General features: G+C 43.3%; 1 protein-coding gene across 4 annotated transcripts in view; it reads right to left on the bottom strand.

Annotated features, from left to right (window-relative positions):
- Positions 1 to 26,734, bottom strand: part of LOC140723144 (mediator of RNA polymerase II transcription subunit 30-like) — a 120,437-nt gene that overhangs the window by 82,145 nt on the left and 11,558 nt on the right. For all 4 annotated transcript variants that reach the window (XM_073037953.1, XM_073037907.1, XM_073037852.1 and 1 more), the window contains exon 2: positions 5,961 to 6,159. In XM_073037953.1, the coding sequence (XP_072894054.1) occupies positions 5,961 to 6,131 (171 nt within the window). In that variant the 5' untranslated portion in view covers positions 6,132 to 6,159. The remainder of the gene's footprint in view (positions 1 to 5,960; positions 6,160 to 26,734) is intronic.

Here is a 26,734-nt window from a genome sequence, read left to right on the forward strand (position 1 = left end):
CTTGAAAAGGGCTGTTCATTCACAATCCCCATGCGATCTGATAGAGCTTGAGCAGTTTTGTAAAGGAGAATGGGGAAAAATTGCAGTGTCCAGATGTGCAAAGCTGATAGAGACCTATCCACACAGACTCAAGGCTGTAATTGCTGCCAGAGGTGGATCTACTAGATAATGACTTGGAAGTGGGGGGGGGGGGGGGGTGAGTAATTATGCAATCAATTATTTTGTGTTTCATAATTATAATAACTTTAGACCAATTTGTAGAGATTTATTTTTACTTTGACACAAGAGTCTTTTCTGTTGATCAGTGTCAAAAAAAGCCGGACTAAATCCACCGTGATTTAATGTAAAACAATAAAACATGAATCCTTCCAAGGGGGAGTGAATATGTTGATACGGATTGTAGTTGGTACATTCTTCCTTTGACAGCCTGGGTTTCCTCTGGGTGCTCTGGTTTCCTCCCACAGTCCAAAACAGGCACAGGTTATTAAGGGTTAATAAGCCAAATGATGCTTTTTACTGTATGTTTTGATGTACATGTGACAAATAAAACTAATCTTTAAAGCCTTTGCAAGCACTGCTCCAAATTTTCTATTTTTAATCACATCCAAGTTTTACAGAATGAATCCGATATTCAAATATATTTAACATATATAAAAATGACAATTACATTTGAAAGGTGAAACATGTAAGAACTTGCGATTTAAAACAAACTAGAAATAAATTTTAAAGAAATCCAATTTTCCTTCTTCCCAGAGCCCACACAATCCTCAATCAAATTACTGAGCTTAAGGAACCTGTTTCAAATCAAATCTCATGAAGAATCAGAGTGTAGATTGCACTGCAAATGTGCTGGGAATTATCAACAAGATCCACGGGGGCCTTGACACATCGGCTGAGAACTACCAGCAATTCCTTGCAAATGCTGCACATTTTAAGCTGTTGTTTAACACACTCTAGTGTCTAGAACTAAAACTACACAAGAATTATCTTATGCAGTCCTGATGAAGGGTCTCGGCCCAGAACGTTGACTGGTTTTATTCATTTCCATAGATGCTGCCTGACCTGCTGAGCTCCTCCAGCATTTCGTGGGTGTTGCTTTGGATTTCCAGCAGCTGCAGGCTTCTCGTGTTAAAGAATATTTATTTATTTATTGAGATACAGTGTGGAATAGACCCTTCCTGCCTATTAAGCCGTGTTGCCTAGCAAACCCGTTTTAACCTTTGCCTACTCACAAGTCAATTTACACTGACCAATTAACCTATCACTACCCTATCAGTGTGGGAGGACACCGGAGCACCTGAGAAAAAAAACACGTGGTGGGTGGGGAACGTACAAATTCCTTGCACGCAGTGGCGGGATTTGAACCCGGGTCACCAGCTCTGTAAAGCGTTGTGCTAACCACTAAGCTACCCTGCCTCACTTTTGTATCTCACTCAGTCCCTGCGATCCCCTGTCAGCTATAGGACTGTACCGTATAAAATGTTCTTATAAAATTAATTTGGAGATAAAACTGTCCATAGCTTGGCATAAAAGAGGACAGTTTATAAATTTGCACATTTAAATGAAGAATAAAAAAAAAGTGCATGGGCACAAGATCAGGGCTTTTGATTGGCTCTGCACGACAAAAGATGAGATGACATAGGATCCAGGGTGATCTAGGCAATTGGGAACAAAATTGGTTTTGTGGAAGGAGTTAGAGGATGGTGATGGAGAGTTATGACCAGCGGTGTGCCGCAAGGATCAGTGCAGGGTTTCACGTTGTTTTGTCATTTACAGTATAGATTGGGGGACTGCTTCGTCAGGCAACTCCGGCAAAAGCGGAACTTTCCAGTGGCCAAGCTTTTTAATTCCCGTTCCCATTCTGACAAGCCAGTCCGTGGCCTCCTCCTGTGCCAAGATGAAGCCACCATCAGGGTGGAGGAGCAACACCTTATATTCCGTCTGGGTAGCCTCCAACCTGATGGCTTGAGCATCAATTTCTTCTTCCTTTAAAAAAAAATTACCTCCTCCCCTCCTCTTCTATTCCCTACTCTGGCCTCCTTACCTCTTCTCACCTACCTCTCACCTCCTCCTGGTTCCCCTCCTCCTTCCCTTTCTCTAATGGTCTCCTCTCCCACTGTATCACTATCTACCACTACAATTTCCATTAAATCCCTGATACTCATCATATTTTGAAAGGAAGTTCAATTTGCTATTTTTGACAGTATTGTAGCATTTCTAAGTGATAAACAATGGAGAACATATTGCCGCTACCTGGTTTGACGCATTTGACCTCTCAAGATATATCTGAAAAACCTGTCAGATATATTTATTTAAAAATAGTTACAAGGAAAAAAACTGCAATCTCATATCATGCAAGGATGCTATTACCACTTTCCTTGGAAAACAAAGTTTTCAGCAGCAATATTGGACATTCCGAGTTTATACAATTCCTTTCACTGACCACCCTTAAAGTAGAATGGCAAGATGACAATCTGATTGTATGGCCTGATCATTTGAAACAACTGCACACTGATATGGAATTCCGGTTCAGAGACCTGCTGGAGATGTATATTCCAGGTCTCAGGGTCAGATGTCCACGTGAGACGGAGGCACAAGGGCCAGTGAGTCGGCGAGCACAGAATTCAAGCCTGGCGTTCAGGGCCCTGTCATCAGCGAGTCTGGGGTCTGGTGCTGGAAACTGAAACCCAAAGGCCAATCAGAAACCCAGAAGTCGGGGTGAGTGGGAGGAACAGGGCTTGTTTCTTTATTGTTGTTTGCTCTATTCTGTGTTGCTCTGCCAAGTAATGTGGGTGTGCTAAGAAGGCACTGGAAGTAGTCGGAGTGAGGTTGAGGCCTGTTCGAGACGGTATCAGAGTTAGACCGAGCAAATCGGAGAGGAGTCAGAGTGGAGGAGTTTCAGAGCACATCCACCTTAACCAGGAGCGAGGCTGGTTCAACCTAAGTGCCAAGCCAATTTGGAAAGGTCGAGCAGAGGCCAGAGAGTGTGGTGGCAGGGTATTGATTCGACAGGGCCTGGGTTCTAGTGCGGGGGAAGTTCCAGATGGACTGAGAAGGCTGTGCGTTGGGACCGGAGGCAAGGTTTGGGTCGTTCCTCCGCCACATCTGCTCCTCTCTCTGCGGTGCTGAGGCTGTGAGACTGCTCTGCCTGCTCCAAGCTCCATATCTGCAAGTTTCAAGGCGACTGCCTTACTGTGTGATGAATTGAGAAGAGGCTGTGGGCCTACTCCAGCTGCTTCGGGCTTCGAGTCTGTGGACTCAATTTGGTTCAGAATGTTGTTGCTTGCTTTTGTTGTTCTCATGATTTGAGATTTCTCCCCGACCCCCACCCCCCCCCCACACATTGGGTGTTGGCCTTTTTTTAAACTGGGTTCTTTCGGGTTTCTCGCTTTATGGCTGCCTATAATTTACATCTACTTTGATAATAAATGTATTTGAACTTTGAATGCATGGCAACACTTGGGATATGTGGCAGATATGGGATATCCTTGGGATATGCTGGTTGTTAATGCAAACAGCACATCCAGTCCAGTTTCGACGTCTAGTACATGTGATAAATAAATGAATCTGTATCATTCTTGTGGTACTAATCCCAAGCCAAAGCCCTGTTACAGATTTTCTTACCAGTCTACATCATCTTCTGCCAATGATCATCTCGGGCGCTTTCATAACCTTAATAATTTCTTCAGATCCCAAAAACTACTCATTTCAATGGAGGCAAAAATCATAAAGACTTTGTAATTAGGATATATTAAAACTATATCTTCAAGAGTCTGATTTATGATTGTAAATGAGAATGGGCATCACAATTCTGCTGTTACTCTGTCATCAACTCTTCTACTTCAATTGAACGTATCTAAAAGAAACCTAGAGGAAGTGTGGAACTGTCTCAGCAACAGAAGCACAGCGTGAATTGCAGGGCCTTTTATATTATTAAAGATCCCACCCATCCATCCAGCCTTCTCTTTGACTTTCCACCATCAGGCAGGAGACTCTGATGCATAAAGACAAGAACAGTCAGGATAGGAAACAGTTTCTTCCCTCAGGCCATTAGGCTTCTGAACTCCTTGGTACATTGCATTCAAAGTGTCACCGGTTAATCTGTTCTGTACCTTACAAAATCTAATTTATGCACTTTAATTTGTTTACTTATGTGTAATTCATCTGTAGATTTTATCCTTACTTTCCTAAGTTATTGTGTGTGACATGTGTGTTATGTGTACTACTGTGCTTTACGCCCCAGTCCGGAGAAACGTCGTCTCGTTTGACGATATGCATGTATATAGTGAAACGACAATGAGCTTGACTTGATCTATATTACAGCTACAGTAGCTAGGACAAATCAATCATTCCACAATCAATTCACTTTTATCCACTGTTACCCAATTATAAACTCATCAATAACTGTGTGTGCAAATTAAAAACAAAAATCATTTCATGAGTTTGATAGATAGATAGATAGATACTTTATTCATCCCCATGGGGAAATTCAACTTTTTTCCAATGTCCCATACACTTGTTGTAGCAAAACTAATTACATACAATACTTAACTCAGTAAAAAATATGATATGCATCTAAATCACTATCTCAAAAAGCATTAATAATAGCTTTTAAAAAGTTCTTAAGTCCTGGCGGTAGAATTGTAAAGCCTAATGGCATTGGGGAGTATTGACCTCTTCATCCTGTCTCAGGAGCATTGCATCGATAGTAACCTGTCACTGAAACTGCTTCTCTGTCTCTGGATGGTGCTATGTAGAGGATGTTCAGAGTTATCCATAATTGACCGTAGCCTACTCAGTGCCCTTCGCTCAGCTACCGATGTTAAACTCTCCAGTACTTTGCCCACGACAGAGCCCGCCTTCCTTACCAGCTTATTAAGACGTGAGGCGTCCCTCTTCTTTGATTTATAGATTCATTTGTCCTGACTGGTAAGACTGAACCGCTACGGAAAAAGCAATGGAGAATCCTTCTACAACTGAGTGCGACGGTATTCCTGAGTTTCTACCCGGGACTTGCACGACTGACAACAGGAAGCTTCTGACACGATAAAGGAAGCCCTGAACACCACCAGGGATGAAGGACCTTCATTGCTGCCTTAAACACTAGAAGTAAGTAGCAAGCTTCATTTGCCACAGAACATAAATTCCCAAACACAGGGGATTCTGCAGATGCTGAAAATCTAGACTAAGGGTTCCCAACCTTTTTGATGCCATGAATCCCTACTATTAACTGAGGGGTCATGGACTCCGGGTTGGGAACCCGTAACACACACAAAATGCTGGAGGAACTCGGCAGGTTAGGTAGCATTTGTGGACAGGAATAAATAGTTGATGTTTCAGGCCAAGATCTTTCTTCAGTGCACTGCAAAATCCCATTTTTATTACCGAATGTGTTACAGCAATAATAAAACTGAAAAACGCACAAGTCTTGTAAAGGATGGTAATCACTGTTTCCATTCTTTAGTTTTTATATCAAATTTGATTTAGCTTACAAAAAAAAACTAAAAAATGTCACTAATTGAGTGATGAATCATGCTTTTGGGCATTTTAGCAGGGTGGCATGATGGTGTAGTAGTGGTATATAGCACCAGCAACCAGAAGATTGTGGTTTAGTTCCCGCCACTGTTTGTACGGAGTTTGTATGTACTCCCCATGACTGAGTGGGTTTCCGTCGGGTGCGCCGGTGTCCTCTCATATTCCAAAGATGTTCAGGTCAGGGTTAGGAAGTTGTGGCATGCTATGTTGATGCCGGAAGCTTGGCGACAATTGTGGGCTGTCCCAGCACATCTTGGGCGGTGACGGTCATTGTCGCAAACAACGCATTTCACGGTATGCTTCAATGTACATTTGACAAATAAAGCTAACCTCTGAAGAACATTTTGTACATGTTCCGCGACGCTGGCAGTCACAGCACCTACGATCAACAACGTGATCCATATAAAGGCTACTCAGTCACTGACCTGCATATTTCGAAGAAGCTGGAAGATTTCCATCGTTCTCGAAACAATGTCTTGTACCGTCTCTTGGCCGATTCGACAGAGAGAAGCTGTATTCACCTCACGTCCTGCCTGGCTCTGAGTTGCAGAAAATGCTCCAGGCATCCCTGAACCAGGGACGGGGGGCGTCGCCATTGACTCTTTCCTTGGACTCGTCAGTTTCCTGAAAGTTATCAGAAAGGATTTTGAAAAGTGAGAAGGCATGAATGTTTTGAAAGATGATAACTCAATTAAAACTTGTCTACAGGCACTACATTAATGAACATGGTGATACACTGTGCATCAACACGAAATGCTGTTGTAAGAGAGCAGCCTCCAGAGACCCCGTCGCCCAGGCCATGCTCTTTCCTCACTGCTGGCTGCCTTCAGTAGGAGGTACAGAAGCCTCAGGACTCGCTCCACCAGGCTCAAGAACATTTACTACCCCACAATCACCAGGTTCCTGAACTCTGTGGTTGATCTTTCATTGATCCTGTTATAGTTACTACTCTATAGAATTGCTGAGTATGCCCACATAAAGATGAATCGCAGGGTTGTTGTATGTGGCGACGTACATGTCCTCCGATAATAAAATTTAATTTGAACTTTGATAATCAAAAATGAGCAAAAGCAAACAAGCCAACACCAACTTTCAGCGAGAACAATCCCCTCAATCCCAAATTCCTTTCCTACAGCTGTGAAATACTTTCTCAGTTAAGGAGCCAGTCATTCCATTTACCTTTGAAAGCAACAAGTGAAGCTGCTTCCACTTCTAGGGAGTAAATGGCTGGTACAATTATTACTCCTCAACCATCAGGCTCCTGATCCAGCGTAGATAACTCCATTCACTTCAACATTGAACTGATTCCACAACCTGCAGACTCACTTCTGGGACTCAATAACTCATGTCCTCAATATAATTTATTTACTTATTATTGACACGATTGTCCTCTTTTGCACACTGGATGCCTGTTATGTACCATCATCATCATGTGCCGTGTCATATGACGTGGGCAATCAACTGTCTCCCATCTGTCTCGATCCATGACCACGATTGTTATTGGCAATTTTTTCTGCAGAAGTGGTTTGCCATTGCCTACTTCTGAGCAGCGTCTTTACAAGACGGGCGACCCCAACCGTTATCAATACACTTCAGAGATTGCCTGGCGTCAGTGGTCACATAACCAGGACTTGTGATATGCTCCAACTACTCATACAACCATCCTCCACCTGCTTCCATGGCTTCACGTGACCCTAATCGGGGGTCTAAGCACGCACTTCACCTTGCCCAAGGGTGACCTGCAGGCTAGCAGAGGGAAGAAGTACCTTACACCTCCTTTGGTAGAGACATATCACCACACTGCTACCCTATGATATGTTTTGTTCTTTTTCCATAAACTATTTCTTTATTTTCCTGTAAAAGATCGCAAGAAAATGAATCTCAAGGTAGTATAAGGTGACGCAAATGTACTTCAATAATTAATTTATTTTAAGTATTTCATGCTAGTCTGCATTTGTTCTCATACCAAGACTTATTGATCTTAATAATTTGTCAATGGTCCCTCCCATCCATCCAACAACTTCTTTGATCCCCTACGATCAAGTCGGAGGTACTGTTGCATTAGGACAAGAATTGTTAGAATGGGAAACAGCTTCTTCCCCTGGCCTCAAGACCACTGAACTCTGCCACCAGCAGGTCTCGTCCCTTATCAAGTGCCAGTAGCATTACACTGCTTACTTTTTAAAACATGAGAGGTAAACATAACTTATTATTTGTTAAGTTATCTTGCGATAATACTATTTTCTGTGCTGTGTGTGTGATTTATGTGTACTGTGCTGTGCAACATAGAGGGCCATTGCTTCCCTTTGCGGTATACACGTGTACAGGTGAACAATAAACTGAACGTGAACTCAGATTGTGAAAAGTTCTGAGGTTGTCATAAAGCAAATGAACTGTACAAGAAACTATCAGACAGATGCTCACAAGCACTTACTCTCAGGGATGCAGAGTAGCGGGGAGGTGAAGGGACAGATGAGTATGTGGAAAAAAGACAATTTTTAAAGACCTTAAGACCATAAGATATAGGAGCAGAATTAGGCCATTTGGCCCATCGAGTTTACTCCACCATTTTATCATGACTGACCCATTTCCCTCTCAGCCCCAATCTTCTGCCTTCTCCCCGAATCCCTACATGCCTGACAAATTGAGAATCTATCAACCTCTGCCTTAAATATACCCATTGACTTGGTCTCCAAAGCTGCCTACGGCAATGAATGTCACAGTTTCACCACTCTCCAACTAAAGAAATTCCCTCTCACCTCCATTCCAAATGCCTCCCTCTATTCTGAGGCTGTGACCGCTGGTCTTAAACTTCTCCACCATAGGAAAAATCCTCCCCACATCCACTCTTATCATGGCTTTTCACCATTTGATAGATTTCAATCAGACCCTTCTGAATTCCAGTGAGTAGAGGCCCAGAGACATCAAACACTCCTCATATGATAAGCCTTTCAATAACGGAATCATTTTCGTGAACCTCCTTTGAACCCTCTCCAATGTCAGCACCTCCTTTCTTACATAAAGGGCTCAGAACTGCTCCGAGCAAGGCCTCACCAGTGCTTTAGAAAGCCTCCAACATTACACCCTTGCTGTTGTATTCCAGACCTCTTCAAAGTGAACGCCGAAATGACATTTGCCTTCCTCACCACTGACTCGACCAGCAAATTAATCTTTAGGGAATCCTGCACAAGGACTCCTTTGGATTTCTGAATTTCCTCTGCATTTAGAAAATAGTCTACCCTTGTGTTCTGGCACACAGCATCTCCCAGTACAAGATGATTTCACTTTGCCTTAATTCATGAAAAGTCTAACGTGACCATATCAACTATCCAGCAGCTTCTTGGCATAGAGGTGGCATGCTAACGTGGTGGTTAGCTCACTGCATTACAGCGCGAGCCGTAAATCGGACTGCCAACCCCGCTCTAGAAACCATAGTAATCCTGTAGCCTCCAGGCAGAGACCACAACATCTCGATCAGCATTTGCAACACATCTTTCTTACTCACTTACTGCCCATTCCACCACTGGCATTTATGGCGGCAAAGAAGGCCATCCACCTCTGGCGGCGTTCAGGGCTTCCTCTCCGTCTTCACTCTGGTCAGTCGCGCAAGTCCCAGGTGGAGTCTCAGGAATACCGTCGCACTCAGAGGTAGGATTCTTCATCACTGTTTTCACAACGATTGTGTTTTCTCCTCAGGGTTGTTAGCCATGATCTGAACCCCCGAACCTGGGGGACTGGTGGGCCTCTCTTAGTCTGGCCTCTACCCTTTGACCTGTTTGACATAGGTGACCCTGCCAACAGCCCAAGCATAAAGCCCTAACTCCAGCCGATGTAGTTCTCTGGATCATTGAGGCATGCAAGCCTCCAAACATGGTTACTTTTGCTTGGTAACATTTCTTTAAATCTTGGTTGCAGGCCAAGACATTTGTGCAATTCATCCTCCTGAACGCATCACTGGTGATCACTTCTTGTTCGTATTTGCTCAATTAAACTCTGACTACCTCAACCTTTATAAATGCAGATAACCACGTGAAAAGCTTTATTAAGTTACACCTAGCCAAGTAGCTTGCAAAAGCTTTTTTGTTATATACACTCAGTGGCCAGTTTATTATGTACGGGAGTGGAACCCGGTGTGCTCTTCCACTGCTGCAGCCCATCCACTTCAAGGCTCGACGGACTGTGCATTCAGAGATGCTCTTCTGCACACTGCTGTTGTAATGCACAGTTATTTGAGTTACTGCCACCTTCTCGTCAGCTTGAACCATCCTAGCTATTCTTCTCTTCATTAACAATGTGTTTTCACCCCTAGATCTACTGCTCACTGGATTTTTTTTTTGCTTTCCGCACTATTTTCTATAATCTCTAAAGATGGTTGTGCACAAAAAGCCAGGAGGTCAGCAGTTTCTGAGGTACTCAAACCACCCCGCCTGGAACAAGAATCATTCCAGGATCAAAGTCACTTTTATCACATTTCTCTCCCATTCTGATGTATGGTCTCAACAACAACTGAACCTCTTGACAACGTCTGCATGCTTTTATTCATTGAGTTGCTGCCACATGATTGGCTGATGAGATACCTGCAAGACAGCACTGGTGTGGCACGGCGACATTTTGAAAGCAGCTAACAAATCTTTTTAGCTATCCTACTAAATATACTTCTACTGGACTACAATCACTGCAGTCCGCGGCCTCTGATTTCCCTTTGGGAGTTGTGCTTTTGAACTGTCTGTACAACGTGCCGTTTTTGAGGTACTCTGAAGGAAACGGCTAACTAGACCATCGAGAATGCAGGTACAGCTGAATCAGCCATTTTTGGAGCAGACCAGGCCATATTGAAGCGATGGAGCCCAGGCCTGAGAGCGAGAAACGAACTGATGTCTAGCCGATTTAAGCTCCAAACCAGATTAAAAAGATTAAGGCATTGAGACTGAGGGCAAAAGACAAACCGGTGTTCAGCTCAATTCTCCGTGAGGCTTTACCCGTCTCAGCGCTAAACAGGCTCGGAGGCTGCGGATTCACTTTCAGTGTCTCTGCAGTTCATGTTTTGTGTGTTATTTGCTTACTTTGTTATTGTTTGTGTGGTTTGTTCTGTTTGCACACACTGGATATTTGTCGCTGTTCATAAAGTGGGTTTTTTGTGGATTCTATTGTGTTTCTTTGTTTTGTGGCTGCCTGCAAGAAGATGGAGCTCAAAGTTGTGTATGGTATATGTACCATGAACTTAATGAGGTATTCAGCTGTACCTAATAAAGTGGCCACTGAGTTCACATTCCCGTCTACAACAGCACTCTTCAGAAAAACAAAATCTTTCTGTAGGCCTTGAAATACCAACTATCCTCACTTGGAGTAATCCATTTGCTTTATACAGAACATTACAGCACAGTACAGGCCCTTCAGCCCATGATGTTGTGCCGGCCCCTTACCCTGCTCCAAATTCAATCTAGCCCTCTCTCCTACCATAGCCCTCCATTTTTCTTTCATCTAAGAGTTTCTTAAATGTCCCTCATGTATCTGCCTCAACCACTACCCACGGCAGGGTTTTCTGCACACTCACTGCTCTGTGTAGAAAATTACCTCTGACATCCCACCCCATACTCTCTTCCAATCACCTTTAAATGATGCCCCCTGGTATTAGCCATTTCCACCCTGGGAAAAGGTCCTTGGCTTAATTATTGTCTTGATGGTTAAAATTCTATAGCTAAGAGTTTAAGAGCTAGAATGATTAGAAGTTATTCACAAATTATTCATATAAACTGGCTCACGCTCTTGACAATGGTTGCCAGGCCCAGAGACAACTTTTACCACATCACCTTAACATTCAGAGTTCAGTGACACACCTTCATGTAGGTCTGTGCAAACCGTGATGTCTAGTTAAGCATTCTTTACAGGTTTCCATAAGACCGTAAAACATTAGGAGCTGGTGCAGTGACAACAACTTGATGCTTAATGTCATCAAAACCAAGGAGATGATCGTTGATTTCAGATGGTCTCAGCCTGAGCACACACCCCTCAGCATCAGCGGCTCCACAGCGGAGAGAGTGGAAAACATCAGGTTCCTTGGGGTGCAGATCTCGGACAATCTCACCTAGCCCAGGAACCACTGGGATTGTGAAACGAGCCCATCAGAGATTGCACTTTTTGAAGAAGCTTAAACAAGCATCACTCCCCACTAACATCTTAACTACATTCTACAGAGGAGTGGTTGAGAGTGTGCTGACCTTTTGCATCACAACCTGGTACTCCAGCTGCAGTGCTGCCGACAAAAAAGCCTTGCAGAGGGTGGTTAGGGGAGCAGAGAAGGTTATTGGTGTCTCCCTACCTTCTGTCCAAGACCTCTTTCAGAGTCGATGCCTCCAGAAGACACGGTACATCATTAAAGACCCCTCACACCCTCTCCGTGAACTGTTTGTTCTTCTGCCATCAGGTAAACATTACAGGAGCATCAAAACTAAAACCACAAGGCTACTAAACAGCTTCCTCCCACAGGCAGTCAGACTGCTAAACAGCTGCTCTGCCTGACTCTGCTTTGGACACTTTTAACTTGCACTGGACACTTATAACTTGTTTTTAACTGACATGTGGCTGTTGTGTTTTACTATTTATTGTTATGTTTATTATTTAGTGTTGCGTTTGTTATGTTATGATTGCACTGCTCCTGGGAAACGCTGTCTCATTCTGCCCTGCAGAGCTGATGTACGGTTAGAATGACAATAAAGTTTTTGAATCTTAAATCCTGAATCTTGAGTAGAATTAGGCCATTTGGCCCATCAAGTCTGCTCCACCATTCATTCATGGCTGATCTTTTTTCCCCTCCTCAGCCCTGGTCCCTGGCCTTTTCCCCGTAACCTTTGAATCTGTGTCCAACACAGACCAACACAGAACATCACTACTCACTGGCAGCCAACCAACAAAAGATCCTTTTATTCCTACTTGTTGCCTCCTACCAAACAGCCAATGCTCTAACCATGTCAGGAACTTTCTTGTAATACCACGGGCTCTTAACTTGGTAAGCAACCTCATGTGTGGCACCTTGTCAAAAGCTTTCTGAAAGTCCAAATATACAACATCCACTGTATTCCCTTTATCTATCCTACTTGTAATCTCCTCAATGAATTCCAACAAGTTCATCAGGCAAGATTTTCCCTTGCTGATTTTGTCCTATTCTTGTCCTGTGTCACCAAGTACTCCATAACCTTATCAATTGGCTCCAACATCTTCCCAACCACTGAGGTCAGGCTAACCGGTCTACAAATTCCTTTCTGCTGTCTTCTTCCTTTCTTAAAGAGTGGAAGAGTTTCAGTGTTATTTCACATTGGATTTTTCAGAGTAAAGACTGGCATTGGTGACAGCTGAAGCCGTTATGAATGTTGAAAACTACTGCAATGATGGATGATGGTAAGATTTAGAACAGTACAGCTCAGCATAGGCCCTTTGCCCACGATGTTGTGCCAACCTTTCAACCTACTCCAGGATCAATCTAACCCTTCCTTCTCAAATGGCTCTAAGTTTTCTTTCATCCGTGTGCCTATTGAAGAGTCTCTTAAATCTGCCACATGGACCCACCTGTCTACCACCACCCCTTCCACACACCCACCCCTCATTTTAAAAGAGTCATCCTCTCTATACGTTCCTCCAATCACCTTACAATGATGGCCTCCTGCATTATCCATTTTCACCCTGGGAAAAAGACACCGGCTGTCCACTTGATCTGTGCACCTTAACATCTTATACAATCACCTCTCATCCTCCTTCATTCCAAAGAGTACAGCTCTGGCTTGCCTAATCCTTTCCTCATAAAACATGCCCTTTAATCAGGCAACATTCTGGTAAATACCCTCTGCACCCTCTCTAGAGCTTCCACATCCTTCCTATAATTTGCTGAGATACACCACGGAATAGGGCCAAGCGACACTTTGAGCCGCACTGCCCAGCACTCCCCCGGTTTAATCCTCGCCTAATCATGGGACAATTTACGATGACCAATTAACCTACCAACTGGTATGTCTTTGGACTGTGGGAGGAAACCCACGTGGTCACAGGGAGAACGTACAAACTCCTTACCGGAAGGTCGGGGAACTGAACCAGATTCGCAGGAACCGTAAAGGTTGCACTAACCACTATGTTACCGTGCTGCCCAACAAATAAATCCAATGACCTGGACTCGACAGCCATCTGTGGCAATGAACCTCCCTCTGACTAAAGAAATTCCTCATCTCTCTTCTAAAGGGACGTCCCTCTATTCTGAGGCTGCGCCCTCTGGTCCTAGACCTCACCTCACCTCAACTACAGGAACCATCTTCTCCACATCCATTCTATCTGGGCCTTTCAATATTCAGTAGGTTTCCAATGAGTTCAAAGCCATCCCAGGAATGAATCTGATGAACCTCTGTTGCACTCCCTCCATTATAAGGACAGTGTTTCATCGGAAGGGAGATCAGTACGCAGTATTCCAAGTGCAGCCTTTAGACAGATTTCTATATAGTTGCAATAAAACTATAAAATAAGACCAAGTTCTATAATAGTTGCACTGACTAGTGGGGCTGGGACCCCAGTTGTTTACAATATATATTAATGATTTAGACGAGGGAATTAAATGCAGCATCTCCAAGTTTGCGGATGACACGAAGCTGGGCGGCAGTGTTAGCTGTGAGGAGGATGCTAAGAGGATGCAGGGTGACTTGGATAGGTTAGGTGAGTGGGCAAATTCACGGCAGATGCAATTTAATGTTGATAAATGTGAGGTTATCCACTTTGGTTGCAAGAACAGGAAAACAGATTATCTGAATGGTGGCCGATTAGGAAAAGGGGAGGTGCAACGAGACCTGGGTGTCATTGTACACCAGTCATTGAAGGTGGCCATGCAGGTACAACAGGCGGTGAAAAAGGCAAATGGTATGTTGGCATTCATAGCAAAAGGATTTGAGTACAGGAACAGGGAGGCTCTACTACAGTTGTACAAAGCCTTGGTGAGACCGCACCTAGAGTATTGTGTGCAGTTTTGGTCCCCTAATCTGAGGAAAGACATTCTTGCCATAGAGGGAGTACAAAGAAGGTTCACCAGATTGATTCCTGGGATGGCAGGACTTTCATATGAAGAAAGACTGGATTGACTAGGCTTATACTCACTGCAATTTAGAAGATTGACGGGGGATCTTATTGAAACGTATAAAATTCTAAAGGGATTGGACAGGCTAGATGCAGGAAGATTGTTTCCGATGTTGGGGAAGTCCAGATTGAGGGGTCACAGTTTAAGGATAAAGGGGAAGTCTTTTAGGACCGAGATGAGGAAAAACTTCTTCACACAGAGAGTGGTGAATCTGTGGAATTCTCTGCCACAGGAAACAGTTGAGGCCAGTTCATTGGCTATATTTAAGAGGAAGTTAGATATGGCCCTTGTGGCTAAAGGGATCAGGGGGTATGGAGAGAAAGCAGGTACAGGGTTCTGAGTTGGATGATCAGCCATGATCATACTGAATGGCGGTGCAGGCTCAAAGGGCCGAATGGCCTACTCCTGCACCTATTTTCTATGTTTCTAACTTTTACACAAAATTACACTTGCAATGAAGACCACTGCCATGAAAAGGTGACTACTTCTCCAATGACGTTGTCTGGCATGTTTCCAGCATTTTTTTGTTCCTATTTCTACCTCACACCACCTGAAAAAACTAGGCAAAGCAGTAGTGAAGCGATTAGTATAACACAATTATAGCACCCGCAAACAGTGATGGGGGTTCGATTCCTGCCACTGTCTGTAATGAGCTTGTGCGCTCTCCCCATGACCGCACGAGTTTCCTCAGGGTGCTCTGGTTTCCTCCCACAATTCAAAGGTATACGGGTTACGGTTGGTAAGATGTGAGCATGCTCTGTTGTGTCAGAAGGATATACTTAAAGCAGAGGTCATTGGGTATACTTAAAGCAGAGGTTGATGGTTTCTCCATTAGTAAGGATGTCAAAGGCTACGGGAGAAGGCATTGAGAGAGGTAATAAATCAGCCATGGTGGAATGGAGGAGCAGACTCAAGGGACCAAATGGAGTCTACTCCTATATCTTATGGTCTTATGGAAAGCACGGATATTTGTGGCTATCTTATGGATATTTGTGGTCTGCCCAGCAACACATACTTGGTTGTTGAAGCAAAGATGCATTTCCTGTTTTGATGCCAGAGTGTTTAAATGAACATGCGACAAATAAAGTTAATCTTTAAGCTTTATCTTAAAACTAGCTTCAAAGGCTGGTAATAAGATCACAAGATATAGGAGCATAAATAGGCCCTTTGGCCCACTGAGTCTGCTCTAGGGCTGATCAAATTTCCCCCTCAGTCCCAATTTCCTGACTTCTCTCTCTACCCCTTCATGCCCTGACCAATCAAGAATCTATCAACCTTTGCCTTAGATATACACAAAGACTTGGAGTCCACAGCCGCCTGTGGCTACAAATTCCATAGTTTCACCACCCTCTGGCTAATGAGATTCCTCCACATCTCCATTTTAAAAGGATGCCTATCTGTACTGATGCTGTGTCCTCTGGTCTTAGACTCCCCCATCACAGGAAGCATCTTCTCCACATCCACTTCATCAAGGCCTTTCAACATTCTGCAATGCTGCACAGCAAGGGAAATGTATGTGGAAATCTTTTCTACGAGGATGCAAGGAAGTTTAGATTACATGGAAATAGAGGAGAAAGGACATTGCATGATTAGGCAAACCTGTCAAGAGTTCAAACCAAAAGCTTGAAATGGCATGTTCTGGCTTGACGCAACAATATTAATACAAGAGATTTAGAAGAGTCATTTAGTTTCAGCCATGCGAGATAACTTGTGGTGATTGATTGTGGCAACATCATTATACAAAGACAATTTATACTAGCCGAATTAAGTGAATTCAGTCATAACTAATCCTTGTGTGTCCATGTCCAATAATATCGAACAGCTAAATATTTCGATCCAGCCTCACCACATCAACAGATTTCTTACTCCACTGTAAGAGAAAGAAGAAAGCCTATTAAAGAAATGAGTATCGAGCCGTATACAGGCAGTCCCCAGGTTACATACCAGTTCCGTTCCTGAGTCCGTCTTTAAGTCGGATTTGTACAGAAGTCGGAACAAGTACATCTGGTATTATTTAGCATCAGTCAAACGTTTGTCTTAGTATATAGTATATATTTTACCTTTCTATGCATATAAAACACTTAAGAAACATATGTATTCCAATAATTAAACCACTGCGTTGCTTAGTAATAATTGTAGCTTTCATCGGGGCAGTGCCTTTATTTTCACTTTATCAGTTATCCTTTAAAATTGTTCTGATTGTTCTGACTGTAGCCTGATGCTTTTCCAATGACCGATGGTATTTCACCTCTTTCCAAACGCTTTATTATTTCCACTTTATTTTCAATTGCCATCACTTCCCGTCAACGGAACAGAAACACTGCTGCTACCGGCTCCCGAGGTCCACTGGGTCCTAAGGGCCACCGCATTGAGACAGGCTAAATGGGACAAGTGGGGGCTGTGCTGGGTTTGGGTATTTTGTCATCTACGATATTCCGCGTGGGAATTTAAACTGGAGAAGGCAGAGGTTTTTTTTTTACGAGGTCGAGTTGAGAGCTTGACATCAACCCAGCATGGATGGTACAGAGTGACTAGATCGACATCAACCCAGCACGGGAATGGTCTATCACTGGATCGAACTCAGGAAACTCCATTCTCCAGCCCGTGCTTATCTCACTGCGCCACCAGCCGACCGGAACGGGAGGGGAAGGCGGGCGGGGTCAGGGTGAATCTTACTAAGAAAAATTGAAGCCAAATACAAAGTTAAACACTCAACACAGTGTCAACGGCAACGACTTAAAATGACGGACGGCGTTCTCCTTCCTCGGTTCGTAAGTACGAGTTGTCCGTAAGTCGGACGTTCGTAACGCGGGGACTACCCGTAATCACGAAGCAGTAGAATTGCTACATCGGTTACATTTGCATAATCAGAAGCAGTAAAGTAAATACTATCAGAATCAGGATTACTGCCACTGACATTAGTTGTGAATCTGTTGTTTTGTCATGGCACGGCAGGGCACCCCTAACAACTACCGTAACTTAAGAACTTTTTAAAAGCTATTATTAATGCTTTTTGAGATAGTGATTTAGATGCATATCATATTTTTTACTGAGTTAAGTATTGTATGTAATTAGTTTTGCTACAACAAGTGTATGGGACATTGGAAAAAAAGTTGAATTTCCCCATGGGGATGAATAAAGTATCTATCTATCTATCTATCTACTCAGCGTGGGTTCCTCCTGCAGCTCCGTTTTCCTCCCATGTGCCAAAGATGTACCAGTTGGTAGGTTAATTGTAAGTTGTTCTGTGACTGGACTTGGGTTAAAATCAGGGATTACTGGGCAGTGTGGCTCAAAGGGACAGAAGGGCCTACTCCTTGCTGTGTCTCAATAAAGTAAATACTATCAGAATCAGGATTACTGCCACTGACATTAGTTGTGAATCTGTTGTTTTGTCATGGCACGGCAGGGCACCCCTAACAACTACCGTAAGCTACAATAAACAAATAAATAATTCAAAGAGGTACAGCGAGGTACTGTCCGTCGACTGTTCAGAAATCTGACAGCGGATGGGAAGAAGCTACTCCTAAAATGTTGAACGTGTGTCTTCAGGCTCCCGTACCTCTGCCCCAATGGTAGTACTAAGAGGGTAGGTCCTAGATGTGAGGGTCCTTAATGATGGATGCTGCCTTCCCTTGATGGTGGGGTGCTCGTGATCGTAATGGGGATAGCTGAGTCCAGGAGGCCTCTGACAATCCTGTGCATCGGAGTCTATGCCAGACCATGATGCAACCAGTCAAAATGCTCTCCACAGTATATCTGCAAAAAAAATTCTTGTCTTTGGTGACACACCTGATCTCCTCAAACTCTTAATGAAGTATAGCCAGCGGTCTGCCTTCACCGTGACTGCATTAATATGTTGGACTAGGGACGTAAATCCTCTGAGATATTCAACCCCAGGAACTCACCCTTTCCACCGCTGACCCTTCAATGGGGATTGTTGTGTGTTCTCCTGACTTCCCCTTTCTGACGTCCACAAGAAGTTCCTTGGTCTTACTAATGTTGCATCCAAGATTGCCTTTGTGACACCACTCCATCAGCTGATCCACCTCACCCTTGTACATCTCCCCATCACCATCTTTATATATTGTTCTTAAAAATTATTCCTATTAATACCCAAAATGCAGTTTTAATAGGTGATGCCTGCCCTACTGAGATCCTCCAGCAGTTTGTCTGTTTTGCTCTTGATTTCCAGCGTTTTCAGAATTTCTTGTTTCAGTTCACCCTTTTTAAAGAAGTTACGATAAATTCCCCAGTGAACTTGGTGAGTTTGGGAATGTGTATCTGGGTCAGTTTGAAAAGGATACGGGAACCCAGGCCCGAGTGAGTCAGGAGAGAGTGTAAAAGAACCAGATGCCACATTACCAGGATTTCCAAACAATTGGACAGCAGATAGCTATCAGTAGGAAATAAATAAACCCCCTTTAAAGCAACTGTTCACATGATTCAACACTCATATAGCACTATTTACATACTACAACCTTCAGACTCACTTTCAAGGACTCTGCACCTTATGCTCTTAGCATTGTTAATTTGATTTTAATTTGCAATATTTGCTGTCTTGCGCACAAAAGCTATTTGTCAGTAACAAGAGAAAATCTGCAGATGCTGGAAAACACACAGAAAAAAAATGCTGGAGGATCTCAGCAGGCCAGGCAGCATCTATGGAGAAAAAGTTCTGTCAAAGGGTCTTGGCCCAAAATGTCGACTGTATTTTTCTCCATAGATGCTGAGTTCCTTCAGCATTTTGTCTGTGTTGCAGCTATTTGTCAGTCTTTGTCCATGTATAGTTCTCATAAATTCCATTGCACTTCTTTATTTTCCTGTAAATGCCAGCAAGGAAATGAATCACAATACGGTGACATATACACTAAGTGTATGCCCGTGGCCTTTGACTGCTGTAGCCCACTCCAAGGTTCGATAAGTTGTGCATTCAGAGATGCTTTTCCACACACCACTGTTGTAACACGTGGTTATGTGAGTTACTGTCACCTTCCCGTCAGCTTGAACCAGTCTGACCATTCTCCTCTGACCTCTCTCATTAACAAGGCATTTTCACCCACAGAACTGCCACTCAATTTTTTTGTTTCTTTTTTGCACCTTTCTCTGTACAATATAGAGACTGTTGTTTGTGACAATCCTGGGAGATTAGCCGTTTCTGAGCCACTCAAAACCATCAACCAGCTGGCATCAACAATCATTCCACGATCAGAGTCACTTAGATTGCATTTCTTCCCTATTCTGATGTTTGGCCTGAACAACAGTTGAATCTCTTGACCATGTCTGCCTGCTTCTATGCATTGAGTTGCTGCCATGATTGGCTGATTGGATATGTGCAGATGTACCAAATAAAATGGCCAATGAGTGTACATTCATTTGCTCCTTATGTGCCATGTCGTATGATGTGGGTGATCGTGTTCTTTCCATGACCTTGACTGTTTTTCTACACAAATGTTTCTACACAAGTGACTTGCCTTCTTCTGGGCAGTGTCTTTACCAGACAGGTGACCACAGCCATTATGAACACTCTTCAGAGATTGTCTGCCTGGCATCAGTGGTCAGATAACTAGGGCTTGTTATATGCACCAGCTGCTCATACGACCATCCACCACCTGCTCCCGTGGCTTCACGTTAGCCTGATCGGGGTGGGGGGGTGCTAAGCGGGTGCGACACCCTGCCCAAAGCTGACCTGCAGGCTAGCGGTGGGAAGGAGCATCTTGCACCTCCTTTGGTAAAGGCCCATCTCCATCCCACCGCCCAATACTTTAACAAATTTAATTTGACTTTTGACATTGATTACGATCCATAGCAACATTTAAGATCTGGACAAGATATCTCCTGCTCCAACAAAGTGCACTGCCAGAGGGGCTGGCAGATATTCTCAGTACATTTAAGTATAAACGTACGGGGATTAGTTAAGACCGAATTCACTTAGTTCAATCTGTACAACAACGACACTTGAGTGACTCACTCCATTAATTACCATGCAAAACATAAACCAAAATGATTCTCTCCTGCAATACTTACCGCATTATTGAGACAGGCACCTGAGCTGCAACAGGCTCCCATGGGCCAGAAACTGGAGAATGGGGTTAGTATAGAAGGATACTTCACGACCAACATGGATATGATGGGCCAAAGGATCTGCTTCTGTGCTATTTTATTGCTTTATTTTATCATTTCTATTTTTGCACTATTTGCATAAACATTACTGTAATTCACAGGGCTTTTCTTCCATTGTTTTGCATTGTATGGCCAGCGCAAAGTTAACAAATTTCACAACATATGCCAGTGATATCAAACCTGATTCTAATTCTGATTCCATCTTGTGCATGTTTACCAGCTCCCCTTTTAGCCTATGATACTGACCTCAGCTATTCATAGAATGTAGAACATTCTAGAATGTAGGGTGCGGGTCCTTTAGCTTACAATGTTGTGCTGACCTTTTAACCTACTCCAAGATCAATCTAACCTTTCTTTCCCCCCATCGCCCTCCATTTTTCTATCATCCAAGTGCCTATCCAAGAGTCCCTTAAATGTCCCTAATATATTTGCCTCTACCACCATGGGTGGCGAGGGGAGGTACGTCTCTACTAAAGGAGGTGTAAGATGCTCCTTCCCTCCACTAGCCTGCAGGTCACCCTTGGGCAAGGTGCAGCACCTGCATAGTCCCCCTCCACCCTCACACCGTACAGGGTCACATGAAGCCATGGGAGCAGGTGGTGGATGGTCGTATGAGCAGCTGGTGCAAATTGCCAGTCCTGGTTATACAACTTCCGACGCCAGGCAGACAATCTCTGCATAATGGCTGGGGTCACCTGGCTTGTAAAGTCACGGCTCAGAAGGCAGCAATGGCAAACCATTTCTGTAGAAAAATTTGGCAAGAACAATCATGACCATGGAAGACCATGATCATCCATATCCATGACATGGCACATAACCATGATCACCAATCGTGGCAGGGCATTTCATGCACCCAACACTCTGTGTAAAAATAACCTTTAACTTACCTGATACTTTCTTCCAATCACCTTAAAACTGTGCCATTACAACTATTCCTTGTGATAATGAGTTCCTTCCTCTGGATAAATAATTTTCTCTTGAATTTCCTCATCAAGTTATTTATGAATCGAGTGCTGGCCTTGTTGTTCAGCCAATCAAACACTTAGATACCTCAAATAAGTCAAGATTGGACATTATGAAAGTTCAAAGCAAATTTTATGATCAAAGTACATACATGCCACCATATACAACCCTGAGATTAATTGTCTTATGGACATATTCAACAAATCTACAGGATAACTATAACAGAATCACTGAAAGATTGCCCACCTGGGGTGTTCAGCCAGGCTACAAATGCAAAAAGAAACAACAACAATAAATAAATAAGCAACAAATATCGAGCACGTGAGAAGAAAAGTCCTTTGAAGGTGGGTCCATTGGCTGTGGGAACATTCCAATAATGGGGCAAGTGAAGTGGAGTGAAGTAACCCCTTTTTCTGGAGAAAGGTCTTGTTTAATCTTTCCTGATGCCACAACTGAGTAGTTATACCACCGTATCAGTTCTTGTCAGCAATTTCTACAACTGACCTTTTATCTCCCAAAACCATACACGAAACTTCAAATGTATCCTCCCTTAGCAACACAATCTCATACAGTTCTATTCAAGTGACGTTTTCTGTCATTTAACTATTTACATGTATACTGTCAAATGGGACTATGTGTTTTTTCGGACCAGGGTGTAAAGCACAGTGGTACACGTAACACACAATAACTTAGGAAAGTAAGAATTAAATCCACAAAGGTAAAGTGCATAAATTAAATATTGTAGGATACAGAACAAATTAGCCGGCGGCACGTCGAATGCAATACGACAGGGAGTTCAGAAGCCTAATGGCACCAGGGAAGAAACTGCTTCCGATTATGAGTACTCTTCTCTTTATTCATCAGAGGTTCCTGCCTGATGGTAGAAAGTCAAAGAGGATGCTGGATGGATGGGGTGGGATCCTTCATAATAGTAAGGGCCCTGTACACGCAGCGCTCCTGATAAAATGTCCACGATGGATGGTAGGGAGACCCTTATGATCCTCTCGGCCGTTCTCACAGTCCTCTGTAAGGACTTCCAGTCCGATGCTCAGCTGCTCCCATACCAGATGGAGATACAGCTCATCAAGATGCTCTCAATACAGGTGTCCCCTTTACAAAGGTAGAGCGTTCCTCTGAAACCTTTCTTAAGCCGAAATGGCATAAAGCAAAGAGCCATTAATTTAGACGGGAAACATTTTCTTAAAAGCGAAAATCCTCTTTGTAATGCGAAAACTGGTTACTAATGTAGGTCTTTTGTAAAAGCAAAGTGATGTAAAGCGAACATTCGTAAAGCGGGGGACACCTGTATTCCCCTGGAGTTTAAAACTAGCACAGTGGTTCATTTCTCAAATTTAATCTGGTATCCCAACCTTTGCAGATTTGTGTAGCTTTACCCACCTCCACTCTCTGACCTAACTTATATTCCCTCTTTGCAAGGAGGATGCAGCCTGCTGTTTACTGATGTGACAGGTCACACTGTGTCTGAAATATAATCTAAATCAAGATCTTGAATCCATTTTCCACATATTATCAAAATTCTGTAAGACCATAAGATATGAGCAGAAGTAGGCCATTCAGCCCATCGAGTCTGCTCTGCCATTCAATCATGATCTGATCCAATTGTTCCAGTCATCCCCACTCCCCTGCCTTCTCCCCATACCCTTTGATGCCCTGGCTAATCAGGAACCTATCTACCTCCACCTTAGGTACACCCAATGACCTGGCCTCCACAGCTGCTCATGGAAACAAATTCCACAGATTTACCACCCTCTGACTAAAGTAATTTCTCCACATCTCAATTCTAAAAGGACGTCCTTCAATCCTGAAGTCGTGTCCTCTTGTCTTAGAATCCCCTACCATGGGAAATAACATTGCCCTATCTAATCATTTAACATTGATCCCCCCCTCATCCTCCTGAACTCCAGGGAATACAGCCCAAGAGCTGCCAGACGTTCCTCATACGGTAACCCTTTCATTCCTGGAATCATTCTCGTGAATCTTCTCTGAACCCTCTCCAATGTCTAAAATAAGGAGCCCAAAACTGCACATAATACTCCAAGTGTGGTCTCACAAGTGCCTTATAGAGCCTCAACATCACATCCCTGCTCTTATATTCTATACCTCCACAAATGAATGCCAACATTGCATTTGCCTTTTCCACAACCAACTCAACCTGGAGGTTAACCTTTAGGGTATCTTGCACAAGGACTCCCAAGTCCCTTTCCATCTCTGCATTTTGAATTCTCTCCCAATCTAAATAATAGTCTGCCCATTTAATTTCTTCCACCAAAGTGCATGATCATACATTTTCCAACACTGTATTTCATTTGCCACTTCTTTGCCCATTCTCCTAAACTATCTAACTCTCTCTGTACTACCTCAATACTACCTGCTCCTCCACCTATCTTTGTAACATCAGCAAAGTTAGCCACAAATCCATAAAAACCGTAGTCCACAATCTTCCCACTAGCTCTGGCTTCCTTGTATGCACTATCTTTTGCTTTTACTTTGGCTCTGACTTCACTTATCAGCCACGGTAGTGTCCTTCTTCCCTTTGAAAATTTCTTCTTATTTGGAATATATCTGTCTTGCACTTCCCTCATTTTTCGCAGAAACTCCAGCCATTGCTGTTCGGCTGTCCTTCCTGCAAATGTACCTTTCCCATCAATTTCGGCCAGTTCCCCTCTCTTGCCATTGTAATTTCTTCTATTCCACTGAAATACCGACACACTGGATTTTATTTTTTTCCCTCTCAAATTTCAACGTGAACTCTATCATATTGTGATCACTGTTCCCCAAGAGTTCCTTAACCTTAAGCTCTCCTATCACCTCCAGATCATTGCACACCACCCAATCCAGCACAGTCGATCCCCTAGTGGACTCAACAACAAGCTGCTCTAAAAAGCCATCCCTGAGACATTCTACAAATTCTCTCTTGAGATCCTGTACTGACCTGGTTTTCCCAATCCACTTTCATGTTAAAAACCCCAACAATTATCACGACACTGCCTTTCTGACATGCCTTTTCTATATCCTGCCATGTGCAAAAGTTCGCTGATGACACGGCCATAGTGGGGTGTGTCAGGAATGGACAGGAGGAGGAGTATAGGAAACTGATACAGGACTTTGTGATATGGTGCAACTCAAACTACCTGCGTCTCAATATCACCAAAATCAAGGAGATGGTGGTGGACTTTAGGAGATCTAGGCCTCATATGGAGCCAGTGATCATTAATGGAGAATGTGTGGAGCAGGTTAAGACCTACAAGTATCTGGGAGTACAGTTAGACGAGAAGCTAGACTGGACTGCCAACACAGATGCCTTGTGCAGGAAGGCACAGAGTCGAATGTACTTCCTTAGAAGGTTGGCGTCATTCAATGTCTGTAGTGAGATGCTGAAGATGTTCTATAGGTCAGTTGTGGAGAGCGCCCTCTTCTTTGTGGTGGCGTGTTGGGGAGGAAGCATTAAGAAGAGGGACGCCTCACGTCTTAATAAGCTGGTAAGGAAGGCGGGCTCTGTCGTGGGCAAAGTACTGGAGAGTTTAACATCGGTAGCTGAGCGAAGGGCGCTGAGTAGGCTACGGTCAATTATGGATAACTCTGAACATCCTCTACATAGCACCATCCAGAGACAGAGAAGCAGTTTCAGCGACAGGTTACTATCGATGCAATGCTCCTCAGACAGGATGAAGAGGTCAATACTCCCCAGTGCCATTAGGCTTTACAATTCTACCGCCAGGACTTAAGAACTTTTTAAAAGCTATTATTAATGCTTTTTGAGATAGTGATTTAGATGCATATCATATTTTTTTACTGAGTTAAGTATTGTATGTAATTAGTTTTGCTACAACAAGTGTATGGGACATTGGAAAAAAGGTTGAATTTCCCCATGGGGATGAATAAAGTATCTATCTATCTATCTATCTATCTATTTGTAATCCACATCCTCCCGGATGCTGTTTGGAGGCCTGTATACAACTGCCATTAGGGTCCTTTTACCCTTGCCATTTCTTAACTCAACCCATAGAGACTCTACACCTTCCGATCCTATATCATCTCTTTCCAATGATTTAACATTATTTCTTATACAAGAACTAACCCATCTTTCTGATATATCGTATATCCTTGGACATTCAGCTTCCAATGGCAGCCATCCTTTAGCCAAGTTTCAGAGATGGCCACAACGTCATATTTGCCAATCTGTAGCTGAATTTCAAGATCGTCCATTTTATTCCTTATGCTGTGTGCATTCAAATACAACACTCTCAGTCCAGTATTTGTTGCTTTCTGTTTTAACTGCATCACGTCTCTGTTGCCCTGTAACTCATACCACTGGCTGTGATTAAGCCTCATCTCCTGCCTGTTCTTTCTATAATCTCTGTTGCACACTATCTTTGATTTATTTCTGTTTTCCCCTTCCTCAACCCTATCACTCCGGTTCCCATCCCCATGCCAAACTAGTTTAAATTCCCTTCATCTTCATCAATTCCAAGGTTGCTGGAAAATCATTTGATTTTATATTTCAATATTTGAGGCTGGATGAGACTAGAAACAGAGGTTACAGGTGAAAAGTGAATTATTTAGCTGGATGAGGGAGAACTTCTTCACTTGGAGGGTGGTGTGATTGTGGAGCAAGCTGCCAGCAGAAGAGGTGGATGGATGCTCAATTTCAACCTTTAAGAGAAGTTTGGATAGGTACATAGTTGGAAGGGCTATGGAGGGCTATGGTTCCGCTGCAGCTCAACAGAATAAAAGTTTAGTATGGACTAGGTGAGCCAAGGGCCTGTTCCTGTGCTGTAATGCTCTATGACATTACCGCCCATTACATCTACCTCAAGCCATAACATCCCATTTTGAGGCTTCAACCAGCCTTGAAATGGGACATCTCGTACGCCTTAATTTCCAACACTTCAGCATCAATAATATTGAATTATGAAGCTCCATTTTTAACCAGAGATCTAGATTGTTCAGGCATGCAGTTCAAGTCAAGTCACTTTTTATTATCAT

Source organism: Hemitrygon akajei, chromosome 1 (assembly GCF_048418815.1).
Source record: "Hemitrygon akajei chromosome 1, sHemAka1.3, whole genome shotgun sequence".
NCBI classification, from domain to species: domain Eukaryota; kingdom Metazoa; phylum Chordata; class Chondrichthyes; order Myliobatiformes; family Dasyatidae; genus Hemitrygon; species Hemitrygon akajei.